This window comes from Perognathus longimembris, chromosome 14 (assembly GCF_023159225.1).
Source record: "Perognathus longimembris pacificus isolate PPM17 chromosome 14, ASM2315922v1, whole genome shotgun sequence".
NCBI classification, from domain to species: Eukaryota; Metazoa; Chordata; class Mammalia; order Rodentia; family Heteromyidae; genus Perognathus; species Perognathus longimembris.
In genome coordinates this window covers 1167464-1188720 of record NC_063174.1, presented here as the reverse complement: position 1 = coordinate 1188720, position 21257 = coordinate 1167464, and the positions used below count along the sequence as shown (strand labels likewise).

The window sequence follows — 21257 nt, the reverse complement described above, 5'->3', positions numbered from 1 at the left end:
GCCAGAGGAGCCGGGCAGCGCGCAGAGAGACCAGCACCCGCCCGGAGCCCCGGTGACCCAGTCTGAAGACGTCGGTGTCCCCCCCAGCCCCTTCATCCTCTCCCTTGGCTGATCCTTCCTTTTTGTTTTTCCTTTTAGAATGGGGGGCTGAGCCCGGCAGCACCCCCAGAACCAAGCTGCCGCAGCCAGGACAAAGGCAGATTGTTGCGGAGACAAGGGGGCGCTGTGTGCCCACTGGAAGAGCCTCAACGGGCCTCTGTCTCCCACCCTGGGGCCCAGCCAGCCAGCGAGGGAGCGGGCAGGGAGGGCGGGGAGGGAGGGCCGCAGGAGGCCCAGGGCCCACGCGCGCCAACGGCAAAGGAGGCCATGTTAAAATACAGATATTTATTGAGTAAAATTCTCCATTTCAATAATAGTTTCCTCCTCGAAGTGATCCACGCCAGAGGATACGTTCCTAGTACTCGAGGGAGGGAGGGCGGGAGGGCGGGAGGGGCGGGAGGGCGGGAGGGAGGGAGGGAGGGAGGGCGGCCCGAGGGGAAACAGCAAGCCAGTGTCTGGGGGGGGGGAGGGGAGGAGAAGCGGGAAGCGAGGCCCGGAGACGGGGGTGGGTGGCGCTCTCTCCATCCTCCCCGAGAGGAGCCGTCCCCCCCCCCCCCCCCCCCGCTTCCAGCTGCCTTCGGCTGAAGCTGCCGCCTTCCCAAGTGCTCCCCAAAAGTGCAGAAAGTGTGCTTTTCTCCCAGGCCCCCTCCCGTCGCAGGGTCCCGCAGCTGGGCATCGCCCCGGAGGCCGGTCGCCCCGCGGGGCCGCGCCTGGGCCGCGCCGGCGGGCTAAGCCAGGACCCGGGGCCGCACGCACACGCAGGCCAGCGCCACCGGGTAAAGCCTGGGCTCCAGGCAGTAGCGCAGGCGGGCGCGCGGCTGGCCCAGGCACGGCCGCCGGTAGAAGACGGTCTGGTTGTGGTAGAGAGGCTCCGAGTTGCCCCGGGGGGTCCATGTGGGAGCCGGTCTGGAGGCTGACGCAGTGTGGACACAGGCAGCGGGCGTGGTACAGGTCCTGAGGAAAACCGGTTCAAGTCCCGGTCCAGCCTGCGGAGACGGCACCGGTCAGCCTCGCCAGTACTGGCACTTGAACTCTGGGCCTGGTGTTGTTGTTTGGCTTTTTTTCAGGCAAGGCTGGTGGTGCTCTCCCACTTGAGTCACGTACAGCTCCTTTTCTGGGTGTTTCTATCTATCCGCCCCGAGCTGGGCTTTGAACTGGGATCCCCAGAGCTCAGCCTCCTCAGAAGCAAAGGTGACAGGTGTGAGCCACCAGCCCCAGCAGTCCCTCCGTTCTGACACCTATTGTGTAACCCCAATCGCTGGGATCGTAAGTGTGCAGAAGGGTCGGAAAAGTTGCTCTCCACGGGGTCCCGAGTCCACGGGAACAGGGGAGAGGGGCGAGCAGCCTCCAGAAGACAAGCTCTGCTCGGTGCCGATCTACACGGCGGAGGCTCCAGGGTAAGGCTCCTCAATGGCATTGCTACGTTTTAGAATGGGCAAGCTTGGGACTGGGACTTGAACTCGAGCCCACACTCTCTCATTTGGCTTTTTCTCTCAAGGCTGACACTACCACTTGAGCCACACCTCCACCTTCAGCTTTCTGCTGATAAATCGGAGGTGAGGTTCTTGAATTTGTCTACCCAGGCTGGCTTTGAACTAGGATCTTCAGATCTCAGGCTCGCGCGTAGCCGGGATTGCAAGCGCGAGCCACCGGCACCCAGCTTCACGTGGGATTTGTTTCCCCATTACTATTATCGCAAAGCTAAACACTGTTCTGACAGGCAAACACGTAGAAGGATACAAAATAACGACTCGCACTGCCCAGCTCTACCCCCCACGGGGGGCTGTGGCCGCGCACACTCGGGGGTCCTGGGAAGACGCTGCTCTACCTGACAGGACCTCGTGCTAAGAGAGAGGCGGACAAGCGGTGGACACGGAGGCCCTCCGGCACTCCCGCGGACGACCGCCAGGTTGTAAGACTCCTCTCCACACAGACAAGCCTAGGCAAACTGGGTTCGGCTAGTGAAAGGGGTACCTTGCGGGCAGGGGTTCTGACGCCACACGAGTCCCCAGCGGGGCAGACGCTGCCCTTCCCTAACCGTCCTCGGTGTTGCCGCTTTCCCTGAGCTGAACATTGCACCTCCTTTCACCCGTGGGTGTCACGGAACCCCTGAGATTTATCAAGGATTCACCGCCTCCCAACCAGGAATCTGGGGCCAGCAGATCGGCCCCCTCCGGCACCCAGCTCTCGCAGAGGGCTCCCCACACAGCCGGGCTCGCCTCCGGACCAAAGCGTTTTGATTTGTGGCCTCACCTCAGGCCTGATCTCCGTCAGAGGGATCCCCTCCCTAGCGCCCTAAGCGCCCCCCGGCCGCGTGCCGAAGCTAAGCAGAGCCAGATGCGCGGGGAGTCCGCACCGACTCCCCGCGAGGGCACAGTGCAGAAGAAAGCAGGTTTGGGGTCCCTAACAGCATCATTTTTAATAGTTGGCTTTTTGTCTCTATTTCAGGAATGCCTTGTATATTTTCACATCATGGCACAAAGACAGAATCATAGTACTTGTGTGGTACATTGTACAGGAGAATAAGAGGACCATGAGTAGGATCAAAGATAACCAGCCCAGGGATCCTACCGCCCGACTGCCCTCAAGAGGTGAGTGGTTTATTTCCCTAGCATGCTTCTCATCCCTTCATAGCTCGGGACAGTAGCATTTGGTACTGGAATATTTTATGCTTGTATCGTGCTAATATCCCCCCGTTATGTAGTCAGTAAGCTGTGAACCCGCCAGGTAGAAGGAAGGAAGGAGGAGAGCGGGGAGGGGAGAGGGAGAGAAACGTGTCAACCCAACGTTCCAAGCCATTCCCGACACACGTTATTTCAATCGATCTGCGGGGCCCCGTAGGCCGCCACCCCGTTTTACAGGTTAGAAAAAGAAGGAAAAACGGCCCCGCAAACCTGCCCGTTACTGGCACAAAGCGACCCGAGGAGAAGCAGCGCTGAGGCTCGCGTGGGGGCCCGCGTGAGCCTCAGACCTTGCCGGACTCCCTCGGAAGAGAGGGGTGGGCGCCGGGCAAAGCGAAGAGAACCCCCGCACGCACGTGTGTCCCCGACACCCCCCTGGTGGCACCTGCGGGGGCGGGGGGGGGGACAGGGACGGCAGACTCACTCGTATCTCCACGGGGAGATGGCCCTGCCGTGGAGGGGTCCGTCCTGGCCGGCCCTGCAGAGCGCCGGGCTGGGGGGCGGGCCCGCCGGCGCCGGGGGGGTCACGGGCACGGGGGTCCGCCGGAGCCACTCCTCGGGGAATTCCTGTCCCTTGCTGGGACAGCATCTGGGCAAGTGGCTGCAGTCCTTCTGGACCGGGCCACCCAGGGTTCCCGCGACCATCGCCAAGAGGACCATCACCTGCGGGCGGAGACCCGGAGAGCTGCCGTCGCCCGATCCGGAGCCCCCCACCCGCCCGGCCGCCCCGACCCCGGAGCCGATCCCCCCAGGCCCCCAGCGACCTCACCCCGCGCATGCTGGCGGCGCTGGCCGGTGCCGTCCGCCTGGCTCGCGGCCTCTGGAAGCAGGCTGAGCGTGGAAGGCCAGGAGCCCGGCTTTTATTCCCAGCAAACCTGTTTTGCTTATTCAAATTTATTTCCACTATCGTTTGGAGGGAGTGTCTTGAGATTAAAAAAAAAAAAAGGAGAAGAAAAGAAAAACAAAGCAAAGAAAAAAAAAAAACCCTGAGCCTGTTTCCCAGCGCTGTTTCCGATCCTCCTGTCATGGAAGTTGTGATGAGCGTGCTGATGGGCGCTGATCTCCGCCGTTTTCCGGGCGTGGGGACGCGAACGGAAGAGCCCTGGGCTCGTGGGTCTTTGCAGAGCGGCCGAGTGGGCTTGCCCTGCCCGGCTTGCCCTGCCCGGCTTGCCCTGCCTGGCTTGCCAGCTCCCACCCGGGGTCTGACCTGCACTCCGCCCGCCTTCCCCCGCGGCCAGTGAGGGCTGTCCTTCCGCTCCACCCCTCCGTCGGGGCCCCCTTTGCTCTCTGCCCCCGATTCCCACCATCCCTGCTTGTCCAGTCTGTGCGCCCTGACGGCCCCCCGCCCCCCGCCCACTTTCCCTGCTCGCTGGACGTGAGTCACGGGCAGGCGTCCCCCCGCAGGGCTGTCGGGAAGGCTCCGGTGCGGGGGTCTGCCGCTTGGATGGGCAGGGCCCGCCGGAACCCCACGGCCCCGTGAGAGGCGGGGCAGGGAGGAGGATCGCAGTGACCACGTCACCTGAGACCCAGCCGGAGGTCTCGCCGGTTGGGCCTCAGGGCAAGACGGATAGATGGACAGCAAGATGGACAGACAGCTGCCCTCCTCCGGCGAGGGGCGGGGGAGGGGGGGAGGGCGTGCAACTTCAGCGTCTCTCGGGAACATGGGCTCCACTGGCCAGGAGGGGATGGGCCAGCGTGGCCCTGGCGGAGGGGGGGGGGGCTTGTACACATGTTTACTTCCCTCCTGCCCGTGGAGCACCCCACTCCAACACACTCGTACACAGACATTGTCTCTAGAATCACCCATGCTTATTTGCATGTGCTTTCCCTCAGAAAATACTCCTGCAGTAACCAAGGACTCGGGGGTAAACAGAGGGAACTAGGAGTGACTTCCAACACCTAGAGTGAGGGGGATCTCGCAAGTGCCGGGGGGCAAGGCGGCCTCCCCAGAGAGAGGAGGGCGCAGAGAACACTCTAGAGCACTGGGAGAGGTCGCTGGGGTGAGTCCTGAGGGGGAGGGGGAGGGCCGGCGCGGGGGAGAGGGGGCATCAGAGAAACCAGTGGGGACTTGGAGTGAGGAAGACAGGCCTATACCACCCCCCTCTCCACCCACCCCCATTCTCCCACGCAGGCCTTTCCCCTCTGCTACAGGGCCGCCCTGGCCCTGTGTGTGTCCACGTGCCCCGCGGGATGCTGAGCCCCGGCCGGGGAGCACCTCATTCCACCTGGGCCGTGACACCGTGGGCACGAAAACCATCGTCCTCCCGGCACAGACGGGGAAACTGAGGCCTCACGCGACTCAGTCACTTGACCTGAGTTACCGGAGGCCGCGGAGTGGGAAAGGGGCTGCCCCCGTTTTCCACTCCAGCCCTGAACAAACGTGAGTGGACGTGCGTGGCCGGAAGCCATGGCACGCCCCAGTGGGCCGCGTCTAAAGGGGAGCCCCACTCCCCGGGAAGGCTCCCTGCCCGCCCGGCCCGGCTGCCCCTCCCCAGAGCCCCAGGGCGCTCAGCCTGCTGGCCGCATCCCAGCTCCGCTTCCTGGTCCCCAGCCTTGGGTCTGGCGCGTGGTCTCGGGGTGGCTTCTGCTGTTCCTCAGTCCTGGCGCAGGCTGGTAGGGGGCGCAGGGCTGCTCCCAAAGCCCCGGCTTCCCCAGGTTGACGGAGCAGAACGGGGTCTTCACCTCCACCAATGCGCAGGGCGCGGCGCTCGAGGGGGCTGCAAGGGACCCCAGCTTTTCACTTCCACTACTGACTCTGCAGAAGGGTCTTGGACGGGGGGACTGGGCCCTTGCCCTCGGGAAAGCCTTTTTGGGGTAGCTCCTTGCCCCTGTAGCTGAGGGCAGAGGCAAGGCCTGCCCGGGCCTGACCCAGCAGCACCTGAGCCGCGGCCCCCCCCCCCGCTCCCCCCCCCCCGCCTCCATCCTTATCTTCTCTGTGTGATTCTTTAGGGTGACTCCCTGCCATGAGAAACATTTTCCAGAGGGTTTCCTCCTGGGGTGACTAGTTTTGGAATCCCTGAGTCACCCCAGCTTCCAGGGAATCCTCGGGGGCGTGGGGATACGGGGGTGGCGATGGGGAGAAGCCCGGGGGTGGCAGGCAAGGAAGGGTCACCCGGCAGGAAGGGTACCCTCCCCGCGTGGGTGGGGCACCCTCTGCTCCGACATGGTGGCAGAGAGGGCTCCGGCTCCACCCCCCGCACCCTGGAAAAGAGGTTGGGGTTTGCAAGGAAAGAGTGGAGCTCACGTGATGGAATGTAGCTCCCCCCACCCACCCTTGGCGTGGAAAACTCTCGGGGCTCACAGCGAGCTAGAATAAGCCTGTCGGGCTCCCTCCCAGGAAGACAATCAAGTCCCCGCCTCCTGCCTCGAGGCTTGGCCGCTTTGGGGCGGGTCTTTGCCTCCGTCCCCTCTCCCTCTTCTTCTTGATTCCTGAGCCCGGCAGGAGCGGCGTGGTCACTGGGGACCGCAGCCCCTGGAGCCCAGCAAGGCGGCTCCAGCTCCTCCGCGTCCCAGCGAGCGAGGCCACCGGCACGCCGCGGCGGAATGGCACGCACCGCCAGCCGGCCGCGGCTCCCGGAATGGCACGCACCGCCAGCCAGCCGCGGCTCCCGACGCCTGTCACTCGCTCCCTGCGGCCCAGCGGGGCACTGGCGGCACGGGGGAACTCTCCAGAACGCCACTCTCCTGGCTGCCCATGATTATCTGAGGGGACGGGCTGGAAGGCAGGGCCGGCACTGCCCCTGAGCCTTTTCACTGAGGGATGACACTCTTCCACTGCTGACTCTCCCGTGGCTGACTGGAGAGAAGAGTGTCACAGAGGGGCTGGGGATGCGGCCTGGCAGTAGAGGGCCGGCCTGGCAAGCACCAAACCCACCACCTGCACAGGACAAGCCGGAAGTGCAGCTGTGGGGGCGCCAGCCTCAAGCAAAAATGCTCAGGGACGGCGCCCAGGCCCTGAGTTCAAGCCCCAGGACTGGCACACACACACACACACACACACACACACACACACAAAGAGTCTCACAGACCTTTCCTGCCTAAGGCTGGCTTTGAACTATGACCCTGGGATCTCAGCCTCCTGAGTAGCTAGGATGACAGGCGTGAGCCGCCAATGTCCGGTTAGGTTGCTAATCCCTTTTGACATCCTTAGCGGCAAAGCCCTCAGGCTGGGGAATCTGCTTTCCAGGAAGACCCAGGTTGGCCGTGAGACAACGTGGAACACCGGAGTTAGCGAGATAACGAGCACAAAAACCCACCGCACCCGGCACAGGGGCAGGACTCCCCAAGGAGAGCTTGGGAGTGCACAGCTTTGTCCTATAGTCATGGCTGCCTCCGCTCATCGAGCCACTCAGCAAGTCGTTACGGAGCATCCGCTCTACAGAACGCAGTTCCACTCTGAAGTGTAGGGAGACACGTGAACACGCCAGAGAGAGTCCCTGACTTACAACGCTCCCCTCGAGGAGAAGGCGGACGACAGCCAAGGTGACAACACGCGCTGTGAGGAGAACAAGCAGTGCTCCGAGCTGGGGCGGGGCGGCAGCGGGGGTCAGGGGCCTGGGGAGTCGGAGGGCATCGCTAACGGGGACGGACGGCCTTCCTGGGGATCCGGGACGGAGGATGGCGCGGGGACGTCCAGGCAGGACGAGGAAGCAGGACAGCCACACGCGGTCCTCGAGGTGGGACAGCGTGGCACACTTGAGGAACGCGGGGGCGACGGGAAGCAAGCGGCCAGGAGAGGCGGACGCGCCGAGCAGGTACCGAGTCCTCGGGCCCTACGGGCCGCAGTGGAGGTTCCCATTTGATTCTTATAAATGCATTTTTTCTCTAGGCACTGGGGTGTTAATGGATCCAGACACGATCTACATGATCCAAGTTTCTTGAGGGCGGACACTACTTCCCCCGTGGTTTGGGGCTCTCCAGAGCTGGTTCCAATGCACAGTCATGGTTCGCTTTTATCGGAGTACGGCGGCTCGCGCCTGTCACCCTCGCTGCTCAGGAGGCTGAGATCTGAGGATCGTGGCTCAAGGCCAGCCTGGAATCGTGAAACTCTTACCTCCAATTAACTACCAAAGAGCTGGGAATGGAGCTGTGTTCAAAGGGGCAGAGCACTGGCTTTGAGCCCAAAAGCTCAAGGAACGGGGCCCAAGCCCTGAGGTCAGGCCCCGGGGACACAAAAACAAACAGTTGCTTCTGTCCAACGCATCTCGGGCCAGGCACTGTTCTTAGAATGTTCTGCATGCTGACAGCGCACTGCTGTTCCAAGTTCTTTACAGACAAGCCGCCCGACGCTCCAGTGGGGCTCACGGTAGCCAGTCCCTAGCTGGTGTTGGACCCGGGACTGGAACCCGGGAGGTTGGGGTGCTGTGCATCGGAGAGGAGCACGGGAGGACGCAGCAGTACCTGAGCTCCTGACTAAGTAGGACAAGCAGAGGCCCAGGAAACGGGGGCTGAGGAAGAGGCCAGCTGGTCAGGCCCTGGGGGGGAGAAGAAAGACAGAAGAGCTTGGCCCCGGGAAGACAGACGTTTGGGGCAAACCCTGAGGGTTCAGCTGGCGAAACTGCTCCTCCGGCAAGACAGCACCGCCTGAGCAGCCGCTTCCCCTCCCACCGGGAGCTAAAAGCGGGGCCGAGCCACGTCACAAAGGAGAGCGCACAGATGAGGGCCCAGGGCTTTGTGGAGGACTTGGCCCTCCACAAGAAACATCTAGCAGCTTCTTGAAAGCAGAGTAAGAAAAGAGCCAGGCCAAGAGGAATCCAGTACGGGAGAGTTGAGAGTCTGTGGCTCACTCCCGTGACGCTAGCTACTCAGGAGACTGAAATCCAGAGGACTGTAGTTCAAAGCCAGCCCCTGCAGAGAAGTCCTCAAGAGTCATCTCCAAAATAATCAGAGAAGAGCTGGTCTGGAGGCCTGGCTTGAAAGCTGAGCAAGCAGGAGCCCTTGGCAGCGACGTCCTCATCATCGTCTTCACCATCATCATCGACATCACCGTCGTCATCAGTGGTTGAAAAGTGTTTTCCTAGCTGCTTTCCACGTAGTTCGCCGCTTGCTCTCATATTCCTCACTCCGTCACAAAAGGAACGGAGACTTGAAGACGTCCCAGAGCTCGACCAAGATCACACAGCTCCCAAAACACGCCTCACTCCATTCGGTGCCTGGACATTCCTGCTGTTCCACGGTGCCCATAAACGGAGCCCGGCTCCCCCTCTCCCAGGCTACCGTCTTGCCTGATCCCGGTAGCTTTCTCCCGCTTCGCTTCCCCCCTCTCTCCAGAGCACTTACCTTCGGGGCCAGGGGTTCTCAGGTGCCTTGGCAGGCCCTGGGCCCCCACTAGACTTCAGGGCCCTCGGTGCCTGGGGCCTCGGGGCTGGAGGGGATGCAAACTCTTGCCCTGGCAGCCAACTCCAGCTAGACCAGAACTGGCGTGGGGGGGGGGGGGCTCTCCTGCAGAAGTGCCGGCACACTTTTAAAGTTCCTTCGTGTCCCAATGGAGGGAGGCCGCGCGTGCTCAAGATTCCACGCCCCGCTCTTGCGTCTGCACGCCATCCCCGATGGCCATGCCCAAAGCCGGCGCCTTTCCCCGACGTGCACTGGAGAAGCTCTCAGAACCCTCCTCCCCCCCACCACCACCGGGGCGGGCTCCCCCACAGGGCTCGGGGCAGCAGGAGGCAGAGGGGGCTGCGGCCAGATCTCCGGCCACCACGCATAGGCCCGTGGCACGCGGAGGGGCAGGAGGAAGGGGTGGCGCAGTGCCAAGACCTTGGCTTCCCAGAGGCTTTAAAGAAGATTTCCAAGGTGGGGGGGGGGACGTGGCTTGGTGGTAGAGTGCTTGCCTAGCATGCCTGAGGCCCTGAGTTCAATTCCTCCATACCAAAAATTTAAAAAAAGATTTCCAAGGTTATCAACAGATGAAGCAAGGAGGAGAGCCCCCGACGGTCCACAGGCTGGAAGCGGGCTCATTTGTGAAATGCAAACATGGAAGACGCACTGCAGGTTTTCAGCTTGAGCATCTTGCTTTTGCAATGCCGGGCCGGGCCTGGTGTAAGTGGCTCACGCCTGTGATCCTAGCTATGACTGAAGGATCGCAATGGGACACCGTCAGGAAACGTCAGTGAGACGAATCTCCAGTGCACCAGCAAATGCCAAAAGTGTTGGTGTGACTCATGTGGTACAGTGCCAGCCTTGAAGGAAAAAGCTAAGGGGCAGAGCCTAGGCCCCAGTTCAAGCCCCAGTACCAGCGTGCACACACACACACACACACACACACACTTGTTCCAAGTACCTTTGGATCCAGTGTGACAAAAACACACCATCAACAACCACCACGAAACAGGAATGTCAAAAAGGGAAGACAGGGTTCTCTCAAACTTCCGATGAGAGGCTCTGAGGTAGCCCCCCCCCCCCGAAAAGACCCAGGCGTGGGGGGCAGGAGGCCCAGGAGGCTCGGGGTCCTGGGGATGAGCGGGCCCTCTTCTGCTCCGGGCTCCCCGGGCTCGTCCAGGCCGTGCCGGGCGGACAGGCCCCGACTGGTGGAGGAGGAGGAGGAGGCCCCGGGCGGCCGGGGGGCGTGGCGGGGGAGCGGGGCCGGGGGCGGGGCGGGGCGGGGGGGCGGGGGAGCGGGGGCGGGGGCAGGGGGGGCGGGGGGACGGGGAGGACGGGGGGGGGGGGGGGGGGGGGGGGGGGGACGGGGGAGCCCCCGGGCCCTCCGCGAGGTCGCCGGCAGAGGCGCGGGGCCGCGGGGCGCGAGGGTCCCGGGCTGAAACTCAACACCGCGTTGGGCGGGCGCGCCCCCTTCCCGCCGCCCCTCCCTCGCGCTCCCTCCCGCCCTCCCCCGGGCGCCCGGACCGAGCCCCGCGCCGAGCGGAGCCGAGCGGAGCGGAGCGGCCGCGGGGAGGAGGACGCGCCGTCCCGGAGGGCGCCGGGGAAGGGCCGCCGCGCGCCCCCCGCGCCCCCCGCGCCCCCCGCGCCCCCCCAGGACCCCGGCCCGGCGCCCTCCCTTCTCTTCGCGCCTCGCTTTTTGTTCGCCCTTCCCTTCGGCCCCCCGGACACCTCGGAGCGGCCCGGGGCCGGGGGCGCGGCGGGCGGGGCGGGCGGGGGGCCCCGGGGCCCCCGGACGGGCGGAGCGCGCGCGCGCGGGGGGATCGCGCCCCGCCCGGCCCCGCGGCCCGGCTCCCGCGCGCCTCGGGCGCCCACTCGAAGGCCACGCGGCGCGGCCCTCGCGGCCTCCCCGCCCGCCGCGCCGCCGAGCCGGGCGCCGCGCAGCCCTCGGGCGGGGAAGGGTGGGCCCGGAACCCGCTCGGCCGGCCCGACCGCCCCGGCGGGGCCGCGCCAGCCCTCGGGGCGGCCCGGGGAGGCGTCGAGGGCCGGGTCCTCGCCAGCCTGGGCGGCCCCGGGCAGCCGCTCGCGGGGCCCCGGCCGCTCGCAGGCCCCCGGGAGGCCGCGCGCCCCTTGGATGCGGGCCCGCGGACGCCCCGGCCCGCCCCGCTCCCCGCCCCGCCGGGCCCGGCGGCCTCCCCTCCCGGAGGGCTCGTGGGCGTCTTCCTCCTCCCGCCACCGCGGCGGAGGCCCCGGCTGCCCGCGCCGCCTCCCCCCGGGCGGCCTCCGCGCGTCGAGGCCGCGCGCCATGGTGCGGAGCCGCCGCCGCTGAAGCCAGCGAGGCCCGGCCGGGCCCGGAGCAGGCGGCCCCGGAGGCCGCGGCCATGGCCATTGCCACGTCGGTGAGTGCGCCCGGGAGGGGGGCCGCGGTTCTCCTCCGCCCTCTTTGTCTCCCGCCTGCATCTCCCTCTTCTGGAAGGGGCTGTGTCCCCTCACTTGCGTTTCTTCTCGCTGCTCTCAGTCCCCTGGCTCTCCCAGGATGGGGGGGGGAGTCCCTCCTCCTCTCCCCCTTCTCCCCTATCCCAGGATGGGGGGGAGTCCCCCCTCCTCTCCCCCTTCTCCCCTATCCCAGGATGGGGGCCTCCTCCTCTCCCCCTTCTCCCCTATCCCAGGATGGGGGCCTCCCCCTCCTCTCCCCCTTCTCCCCTATCCCAGGATGGGAGCCTCCTCCTCCTCTCCCCCTTCTCCCCTGGCTCTCCCAGGATGGGGGGGAGTCCCCCCTCCTCTCCCCCTTCTCCCCTATCCCAGGATGGGGGGGAGTCCCCCCTCCTCTCCCCCTTCTCCCCTATCCCAGGATGGGGGCCTCCCCCTCCTCTCCCCCTTCTCCCCTATCCCAGGATGGGGGCCTCCCCCGCCTCTCCCCCTTCTCCTCCCTGGCTTGATGGAGGGGGACAGTGGACCCCCGTCCCATCTGCTCTGCTCTGGGCGGGAACGGGTCCCCCCCCCCCATGGTTGCGGGGCTTGCGATTGGAGAGGAGTGGAAAGGACGGAGCGGCCGAGCGCGGGAGGAAGATGGCCCTTCCGGAGGGGAGAGTGGGGACGCGGGGCGGCGGAGCCGGGGAGGCTGGGGAGGTCAGCCCGCCTCGGGCCACTGTGGGGACTGGGGACAAAGGGAGGGGACAGCTGGCGCGAGGCCTCCCCGAGCGCGGGGGGCGCCCCGGCCTCCGCGAGGGCCCGGGCGGGCGGCCACACCCGGCGTCGGGTCCGCCCCCCCCCCCGCCCCCCCATCCCGCAGCCCCGGCTGGGGCGGCCTCTCCAGCTCCAGCGGTTTGGCTCCGTCGGGCAGAATTCAAACTTGGTGCGGGGCGGAGCTCTCCCTGGCCCGGCCCCGGCTCCGCCTCCTGCCCGGCTCGGCTGCGGGCGCGGTGAGGTCCACGCGGGGGGGGGGGGGGGACACGTGGGCTGTGGGCGCCTCCCCACGCCCCGCGGGAGTCCCGGGGAGCCAGGCCACCGCCCACTCCTGGCCCTTTCTCACTGAGTGGAAGGGGAGGGCAACTGCCTCCATTGCACCCCCCCCAGGGCGGACCTGACTGCGGCCCTTTCTCCAACCAAAAGGCTGGGAAGACGTTAGTGCAGAGCTAGGCCCGGGGCGGGGGGCCCGGGGCGGGAGGCCCGGGGGTGGAATGCCTCCCGGATCCTCTGACGCGGAGCTGGGGCTCAGGAAGATGGCAGGCTTGATCAGCTTTCCAAGACCCGGAGGGAGACATTCCCATTTTTGGAGGGTAGATAGGATCATCAAACTCACCCGATCCTAATAATGGCTAATATTTATTGAGCACTGGTTATTATACCTAGCCTATACTAACTTTGTGGTGACTTTTTGGTTTGGTTTGGTTTGGTTTTTGCCAGTCCTGGGCATTGCACTCAGGGCCTGAGCACTGTCCCTGGCTTCTTTGCGCTCAAGGCTAGCACTCTGCCACTTGAGCCACAGCGCCGCTTCCAGGTTTTTCTATCTATGTGGTGCTGAGGAGTCGAACCCAGGGCTTCGTGGATACGAGGCGAGCACTCTACCACTAGGCCATATTCCCAGCCCCTGTTGTGGTTTTTTGGATGCATTATAGCAACTTTGTGAGAACACCATTATTGTCCAGAAATGGATATTTGGTGACAGAAGGGGACATTGAGGCACAGTAAGGCCAACAACCTGCCCAAAGGCACCCAGTGAGAATGGGCCAGGACCAGAACTCAATGCCCAAGTCTGTCTGCCTCTAGAACTTTGCTTTCAATCCCCTAGCGACATCCAAAACACTGATTTGTATTACTATTAGGAAGAAAAGCATGGATCTGTCTGGGACCGAGAAAACAGGATTAGCATGTTTTCCCTATGCCAGACAATATTCTTTAGAAACAACAGCATAATGGGAACGGTTTGATGAGGACAGGGGTGTGGCCCCGTGGTCGAGCACTTGCTTAGCATGCACAAAGCCCTTGGTTCCGCCCACTGCACCCCACGAAAAGAACGGGAGAAAGCTGAAAATCACCCAGCCAACTCAGAATGTCAAGAGTGGAAGAACTGAGGTTTGAGGCCCACAGAAAAGTACAGAAGCACTACCTCTAAAACCAGGGGAGGGGGGGGATGTCCAGAGAGTCATGGTTGGCGTGGTAGAGTGCCAGCTGAAGGCTGAGCATTCCGCCCTGCAACCCCCCCCCCCCAAGAAACTCACTCATCCACCCGTAGAAACTATTGCCAAGAAGATGGGGCATTCCTGCTGAGTGAGCACAGAACCCTGTCCCCACCGCCCCACAGTAGCCTGAGAGGTCGTTAGCTTGAGATTTTTTAATTGAATTAGTCCATTTGGTTACCTGGCCAGTAGCGACCAGACAAGATCACCAAGAAAAGTTATAATAAAGGGAAATTGGATCTAGGAAGCCCTGATATGCATTGTACTCATCTCTGAGTCATAGGCCCTCTTGACTTCACTAGTGTTATTAATTTACAGAAGAAGCAACGGCCAATTGCCAGGGGCTCACACCTGTAATCCTAGCAGTAGCTAGGAGGCTGAGATCTGAGAATCATGGTTCAAAGCCAGCCTAGGTAAATCTATGAGATTCCTTTTTGGGGGGGGGGGGATGTCAGCGATGGGGCTTGGCTTGGGCACTGTTCCTGACCTTTTTTGCTCAAGGCTAGAGCTCTACCATTTTGAGCCACAGCTCCATTTCTAGTTTTTGGGGGCTGGGAATATGGCCTAGTGGTAAAGTGCTCGTCTCCTATACATGAAGCCCTGGGTTCGAATCCTCAGCACCACATATAGAGAAAACGCCAGAGGTGGCGCTGTGGCTCAAGTGGTAGAGTGCTAGCCTTGAGCAAAAAGAAGCCAGGGACAGTGCTCAGGCCCGGAGTTCAAGCCCTAGGACTGGCAAAAAAAAAAAATTTTTTTTCTAGTTTTTGGTAAGTAATTGGAGATAGAGTCTCATAGACTTTCTTACCCAGGTAGCTTTGAACCATGATCCTCAGATCTCAGCCTCCTAACCAGCTAGGATTACAAGTGTGAGCCACCAGTACCCAGCTCCGTGAGACTTTATCTCCAATTAATCAAAAAGCCAGAAGTAGAGCTGTGGTTCAAGTGATAGAGCACCAGCCTTGAGCTAAAAAGCTAAAGGACAGTGCCCAGGCCCTGAGTTCAAGCCCCAGTACAGGCACAAAAAGAGAACGGGAGGAAGACCTAGATATTGGCAGTTGTTGAAAGGCAATAGAGGGAATGATTGGGAGGGCAGGCTCTGAAATCAAATAGTCTAGATTCAAATCATACCCCACCAGCAGGGCTGGGGATATGGCCTAGTGGCAAGAGCGCTTGCCTCATATACATGGGGCCCTGGGTTCGATTCCCCAGCACCACATATACAGAAAATGGCCAGAAGTGGCGCTGTGGCTCAAGTGGCAGAGTGCTAGCCTTGAGCAAAAAGAAGCCAGGGACAGTGCTCAGGACCCTGAGTCCAAGGCCCAGGACTGACAAAAAACAAAACAAAACATACCCCACCAGCATACCAGCTATGTGTCATGAGCAAAACACTAACCTCTCTATCTCGGTTTTCTTTCCCAAATGGAGCTAATGATGTGTCCTTCCTCACAAGGTTGTGAGAATGGGATGAGTAAAGTCTTGCACCGTGTCTGGATACATCATTTGTGCTTGCCATGGGTGACCTATTACCTGAGCATACAGCTCTCAAGGGAAAAAGCTTAGGTGCCCCCACCCGACAGGACTGGAAACAGACCAGTAATGGTCCTTCTTGATTGGTCTGCTGGCCCCCCTCCCTGCACACACCGCCCCCCAGAGTGGATGCCTGCCCTTCTCCATGGCAACCCCGGCCTTTCCTGGGAGGACCTTCCTTGCTGGAGCAGAGAACGAAACAATGGCCTCGGTTCGGCACTCTGTCTAGACAGCTTTTCCCAGGCTTGCTCTAACCTTTTGCCTGGAAGGGGTAATGACAGGAGCAGAGGAAGGTAAAGGAGGCGGTGCGAGACCTTACCTTACCGCGTAGAGCGAGAGGCCCGCTTCTGGGTGAGCCCCTTGGCGAGGACCGTGGGAAGGTAGCTGCTCCCGGCTTGGAGAAGTCAGAGGGCAGAGGTGATCACAGAGGCTCCGTGGGGAAGAGAAGGGAAGACTTCTCCGAGGAAGAGACGTTTGAGCGGGGCTGAAGGATGGAGGATGCCCAAGGGTCAGTCCGATGGAAGCGGACAGGGGCCGAAAACGGGTAGGGAAGACAAGTGCAGAGGCCCTCAGGCAGGGGAGAGCCGGCTCAGAGAATGTACCAGAAGCCGGGGGGGACGGCCATGAAGGTTAGAAGTGAGGCAGGGCTCTGACCCGAGGGGCTGGGCCAGGAGAGGGCTTTTCCCCGACGTGAGTGGCATAAGGACGCCCCGAGGAGGCTGGCCGTGACTCGAGGGCGTCCTCGCTCTGCCTCGCCCTCCGTGACTCGAGGGCGTCCTCGCTCTGCCTCGCCCGCCAGGCCCAGCTCGCGCGCAGCGCTCTACGACAACACGGCCGAGTCCCCGCAGGAGCTGTCCTTCCGCCGCGGGGACGTGCTCCGCGTGCTGCGGGGGGAGGGCGCGGCCGGGCTGCGCGGCTGGTGCCTCTGCTCCCTGCACGGCCGGCGGGGCATCGTGCCCGCCAACCGGGTGGAGCTCCTGCCCGCGGGCCCCGCGCCCCCCGCCCGGCCCGGCTCTCCGCGCCCGGCCCCGCAGCGCCAGGAGGAGGAGCGCGAGGTGAGGACCGGGGAAGCCCGCGGGAGGGCGGCGGGGCGGCTCGGAGACGCGGCTCCCCACCGGCTTCCTGAAGTCCGTGCGGTGGGGGTGGTCGCTGGCCCCTGGCCCGTCCTGGGGCTCGAACTCGGGGCTTGGGCGTGGTCCCTGAGCTGTGTTTGCGCAGGGCTCGCTCCCCCCACACTGGAGCTGCCGCCCACTTCCTGCTCTTTGGGTGCCTCCTTGGGGACGAGGGTCGCAGACGCTCCTGCCCGGGCTGGCTTTGAACCACCGTCCTCAGATCTCGACCTCCCGAGTCGCGAGGATGGCAGGCGCGAGCCCTCTGAGCTCCGTGTCCCCCAGCGTGGGAGGGGGAGAAGGGAGATCCAAGGGCCTGCGGGTCACACTTGGGGTCCACCGGCACCCACATTCCACCGGCACACGCCCCTGTCTGGATTCCCCAGGTGTATGTGGTGCCGCCGCCCGCGCGGCCCTGCCCACCCTCCCCGGACCCCATCTACAAGGTCCCCCGAGGCCACGGGACCCAGCCGGCTGCCCCTGGAGAAGGCTTAGAGGTGAGGGCTAGAGGCCGGCGGGGGTGGGGGGGTGGGGGGAGGGCCCACCTGGGCCGGAGGCCAACCCGCCCCTCGCTCCCCCCTCCCAGGTCTATGACGTGCCCTCCGCTGCGCCCCGGCCTCGCCCCAGCAGCCCCTACGACTCCCCGGCCTCCTTCGCCCGCCCTGCGCCCGCGGGAGAGGACGAGGCTCCCTACGACGTGCCCCTGGCCCCGAAGCCGCCCCCGGAGCTGGAGGAGGGCCGGGAGCCGGGGCCCCCCTTCCACGCCGCCCCTTCCAACCTGAGACGCGCCTCGGCCCTCCTGAACCTCTACGAGGCCCCCGAGGAGCTGCTGGCCAGCGGGGACGCCGACGAGGGCATCTACGAGGTGCCCCTGCTGGGCCCGGACGCCCCTTCCCCGGAGCCCCCCGCCGCCGCGGCCCCGCTGCTGGCCAGGAGCCCCCCGCCCGCCCGCCGGCCGCGGCTGCCCTCCGCGGAGAGCCTGTCCCGGCGCCCGCTGCCCGCCCTGCCCGTCCCCGAGCCGCCCTCCCCCGCCCCGGCCCGCAAGGGCAGCATCCAGGACCGGCCGCTGCCCCCGCCCCCGCCCCGCCTGCCCGTCTACGGGGCCCCCGAGGCCGACGGGGAGCCCGCGGGCCCGGAGGCGGAGGCTGGCCCCGTGGCGCCTCACAATGAGTACGAAGGCATCCCCACGGCCGAGGAGTACGACTACGTCCACCTGAAGGTAACCCAGCCCGCCCCGCACGCCCGCCCGCCACCACCCAGGAGGGGCCGCCAGGCCGGGGCCCGGGGGCAGAACCCGCTTCCCCTGCCCCTCGCCCGGGGGCAGATCCACACTCAGCCCCCAGCCCAGCCAGGGCTCCAGAGCTCTGGCCCTGCAGGCCGGACTGTCACCCCCAACGGCAGGCGGACTCAGAGGGGGTCTGGGAAGGGGCAGAAAGGCCTGGAAGCCTCCCACACCAAGACCCAATCCCCTCTGCAGGGCGTGGATAAAACTCCAGGCCCCAGGCCTCCGGATAAAGCCTCACCCGGAGACTCTGAACTTCCAGACAAAGGGCGGCCAGAGAAGCAGGTAACCCTGGCAGGGCGTGTTAGGAAAGAGGACTAGACCGGGAAAGGCGTGACCAGGACTGGGGCGACAGGGTTTTCGTAATTCAACCATCCAGAGAGCTGGGCGCTGGCGGCTCACGGCTGTAACCCTAGCGAGTCAGGAGGCTGAGCTTTGAGGATCGCAGATCGAGGCCAGTCTAGGCAGGGAAGTGTGTGAGACGTAACCTCCCAGTAACCAGCACAGAGCTGGACGTGGAGGCGTGGCAGAGGTGGCCGAGCACAAGCCTTGAGCAAAGACGTTAAGGGACTGTGCCTCGTCTCTGTGACTTCCCACCACCCAGGGCCCAGGGCTGGGAAGATGGCCTAGCGGCAAGAGTGCTCGCCTCGTATACATGAGGCCCTGGGTTCGATTCCCCAGCACCACATATACAGAAAACGGCCAGAAGTGGCGCTGTGGCTCAAGTGGTAGAGTGCTAGCCTTGAGCAAAAAGAAGCCAGGGACAGTGCTCAGGCCCCGAGTTCATGGCCCAGGACTGGCAAAAAAAGAATGGCGCCAACCACCAGCAAACAGAAAAGAAAACATCCAGCGAAGTAGGCCACGTGACGGGACAGGGGAGCAAGGAGTCGGCGAGGCAGCCAGGGGTGGGTCAGACCTGGGCCGCGTGACTGCTAAGCCTCCTTCCAGCTGTGAATTCCTGGGTTCCTAAGAGACCCGGCTCCTAATCCCAGCTCTGCCCTGAGGAAACCAGCTCCACAGCAACCATTTAATCTCTCTGGGCCTTAGCCAAGTGAAGTAGTAGTTCTCTGCTCCCAGTCCAGAATAAGCATAAGAAAGACAATGGCTACCAGCCGTCCGGTGTTTATCAAGTGCCAGCGTCTGTCTCGGGACGCCGCGCCAACACCCCCGAGAGTCCTCCGTGGCGCTCCGCTGCCAAGCCCATCCCGGGGGTTAGGTCCATCCGACCGACTGCAGCCTCGGGTCCAAGCCTCCCAGCCCTGGGAGACAGGCGGCTCCTCAGCCCTTGAGGTGGCCAGTCGGAACTGAAACGTGCTGTGAATACAAAACATACCAGAGGGCTGGGAGTGTGGCTGAGCAGTGGAGAGCTCGCCCAGCATGCGAGGAGCCCTGGGTTCGATTCCTCAGCATCTACATACACGGCGGGGGGGGGGGGGGAGCCGGAAGTGGCGCTGTGGCTCAAGTGGCAGAGTGCTAGCCTTGAGCGGGAAGAAGCCAGGGACAGTGCTCAGGCCCCGAGTCCAAGGCCCAGGACTGGCACAAAAACAAAACAAAACAAAAAGACAAACAGATTTTGTAGGCTTAGTGTGAAACTAACTCAGTATTCTCCATGCTGATTACATGTGGAAGCTATAGCATTTTTATATTTGAAGCCAGATAAAAATAAATTGCCAGGGCTGGGGATATGGCCTAGTGGCAAGAGTGCGTGCCTCGTATACATGAGGCCCTGGGTTCGATTCCCCAGCACCACATATACAGAAAACGGCCAGAAGTGGCACTGTGACTCAAGTGGCAGAGTGCTAGCCTTGAGCACAAAGAAGCCAGGGACAGTGCTCAGGTCCTGAGTTCAAGCCCAAGACTGGCCAAAAATAAAAAATAAAAATAAAAAAATGAATTGCCAGCTATTTAAAAACTTTTTAGTGTGGCTCCTAAAATATTTTTAAAATTTCATGTGTGGCTCCCACTGTTCCTATTGGACAGTGTGTCCTCGCCTCCTTGGGCTTGGTTGCTGTTTGTTGGGAAGGGAGGGGACGGCGGGTTGGGGAGTTTTGCTGCCTTTCTGTGTTTGTGGTGCTGGGGGTCACACCCAGGTCCCCGTACGCTGCCCAGTGTGCACCGCGGAGCCACGCTCCAGTGCTGGGGGAGTTGTTGGTGTGTATGTGACGGTCGTTGGGGCCTAAACGCGGGCCTGGCTGCCCTTCCCTTCTTCACTCAAGGCCAGCACTCCACGACCTGAGCACAGCTCTGCTTTTTACTGGCTCTGGGGGGCTACTTTGGGATAGGAGCGCCTCGCAGGCTGGCTCTGGACGGGGATCCTCAGCTCTCAAGACAAGGCCCCGGGGGCCTGGGAGTGGGGCTTGGTGGTGGCGGGTCTGCCGAGCGTGCACGAAGCCCGGGGTTCAACGGCTCGGCCCCTCACACGCACCAGAGGAACCCAAGAGGCTCACAGAGCCGTCGGGAGGTCGGGGTGAGGTTGCTGGGCTCTAGGCCTGTCTGGCGCTAAGTCTGGACGTCGAGCCCCAGGCATCTAACTTGTGGGGTCCGTGGAAGGAGGAGCTGAGTGGGAGGGAGGAGGGCGGGCGTGGGGGGGCGTGGGGGGCCCCGGCGGGCGCGTCTCACCGGCCCTGTCTCTCCCCTCAGGAGACGGCGCCCCCGAGGGAGCCGCCGGCGGCGGGCGACCTGCAGCTGCTGCGATTCTACGCCGGGCAGTGCCGGGGCCACCACTCGGCGCTGCAGGGGGCCGTGGCGGCGCTGCTGGCCAGCACCCGGGCCGGCCAGCCCCCGGGGCTCTTCGTGCCGCTCGGCAAGCAGGTGGCGGTGGCCGCTCACCGCCTGGTGTTCGTCGGGGACGCCCTGGGCCGGCTGGCGGCGGCGGCCCGCGTGCGGGCCCAGGTCGGGGCGGCCGGGGCGGCGCTGGGCCGGGCGCTGCGGGGCGCCGTGCTGGCCGTCAAGGGGGCCGCGCTGGGCTACCCGTCCAGCGCCGCGGCGCAGGAGCTGGCGCGCTGCGTGGCGGACCTGGCGGGCGAGGCGCAGCGGTTCACCACCCTGCTGGCCCGCCTGGCCTCCTGACCGCGCCCGCCCGCCGGAGCCCCCCGCCGGAGCCCGCCCGCCAGAGCCCCCCGCCCGCCGGAGCCCCCCGCCGGGTGCCGGACGTCCCCCGGACTCCGCGTTTTGTACAAGCCATTTTATATAAATTATTTATGTTGAACGTCCCCTGCTGTGTCGGGGGCGGCACCGGGCCCCCGGGGGGGGGGGGGAACTGGGCGAGGCCTCTTCAGCCTGGGTTGCAGGGGACTGCCCGGCCTCCTGCCTCTGGACGTGTGGCACACAGGAAGTCAAGTGACAGAAACTGGGGGCCACCCAGAACCCGTCTCCTTCCCATGGGCAGGGGTGCCCCCCGGGGTGTAAGGGTGTGGGGGACGCCGGGGGCTCCTCCCCTCGGATGGATGGGGGGCAGGGACGTGCACCTCAATAAACCCTGAGGTCTGGCTCCCCGACTCTGCTTCTTGGGGCTCTGGCCTGGCGCCCCTCCCTTTGCCGCCCCGGCCCTGGGCCCCGCTGGGAG

General features: G+C 64.0%; 2 protein-coding genes across 2 annotated transcripts; one reads left to right on the top strand and one right to left on the bottom strand.

Annotated features, from left to right (window-relative positions):
• Positions 1-827: 827 nt before the first annotated feature.
• On the bottom strand, positions 828-3425 carry Il25 (interleukin 25). Its single transcript, XM_048362876.1, is given in 4 exon segments — positions 828-986; positions 988-1062; positions 1064-1085; positions 3205-3425. Coding segments are annotated over 4 exon segments (477 nt in total).
• Positions 3426-3805: 380 nt separating this feature from the next.
• On the top strand, positions 3806-20784 carry Efs (embryonal Fyn-associated substrate). The gene is made up of 10 exons (XM_048362875.1): positions 3806-3890; positions 4932-5160; positions 6223-6433; positions 7208-7534; positions 10977-11494; positions 16101-16356; positions 16797-16907; positions 16997-17629; positions 17888-17977; positions 20333-20784. Exons 1-10 carry the CDS (start codon positions 3806-3808, stop codon positions 20759-20761), a joined length of 2889 nt encoding a protein of 962 aa, XP_048218832.1. The 3' UTR covers positions 20762-20784.
• The last annotated feature ends 473 nt before the right edge of the window (positions 20785-21257 follow it).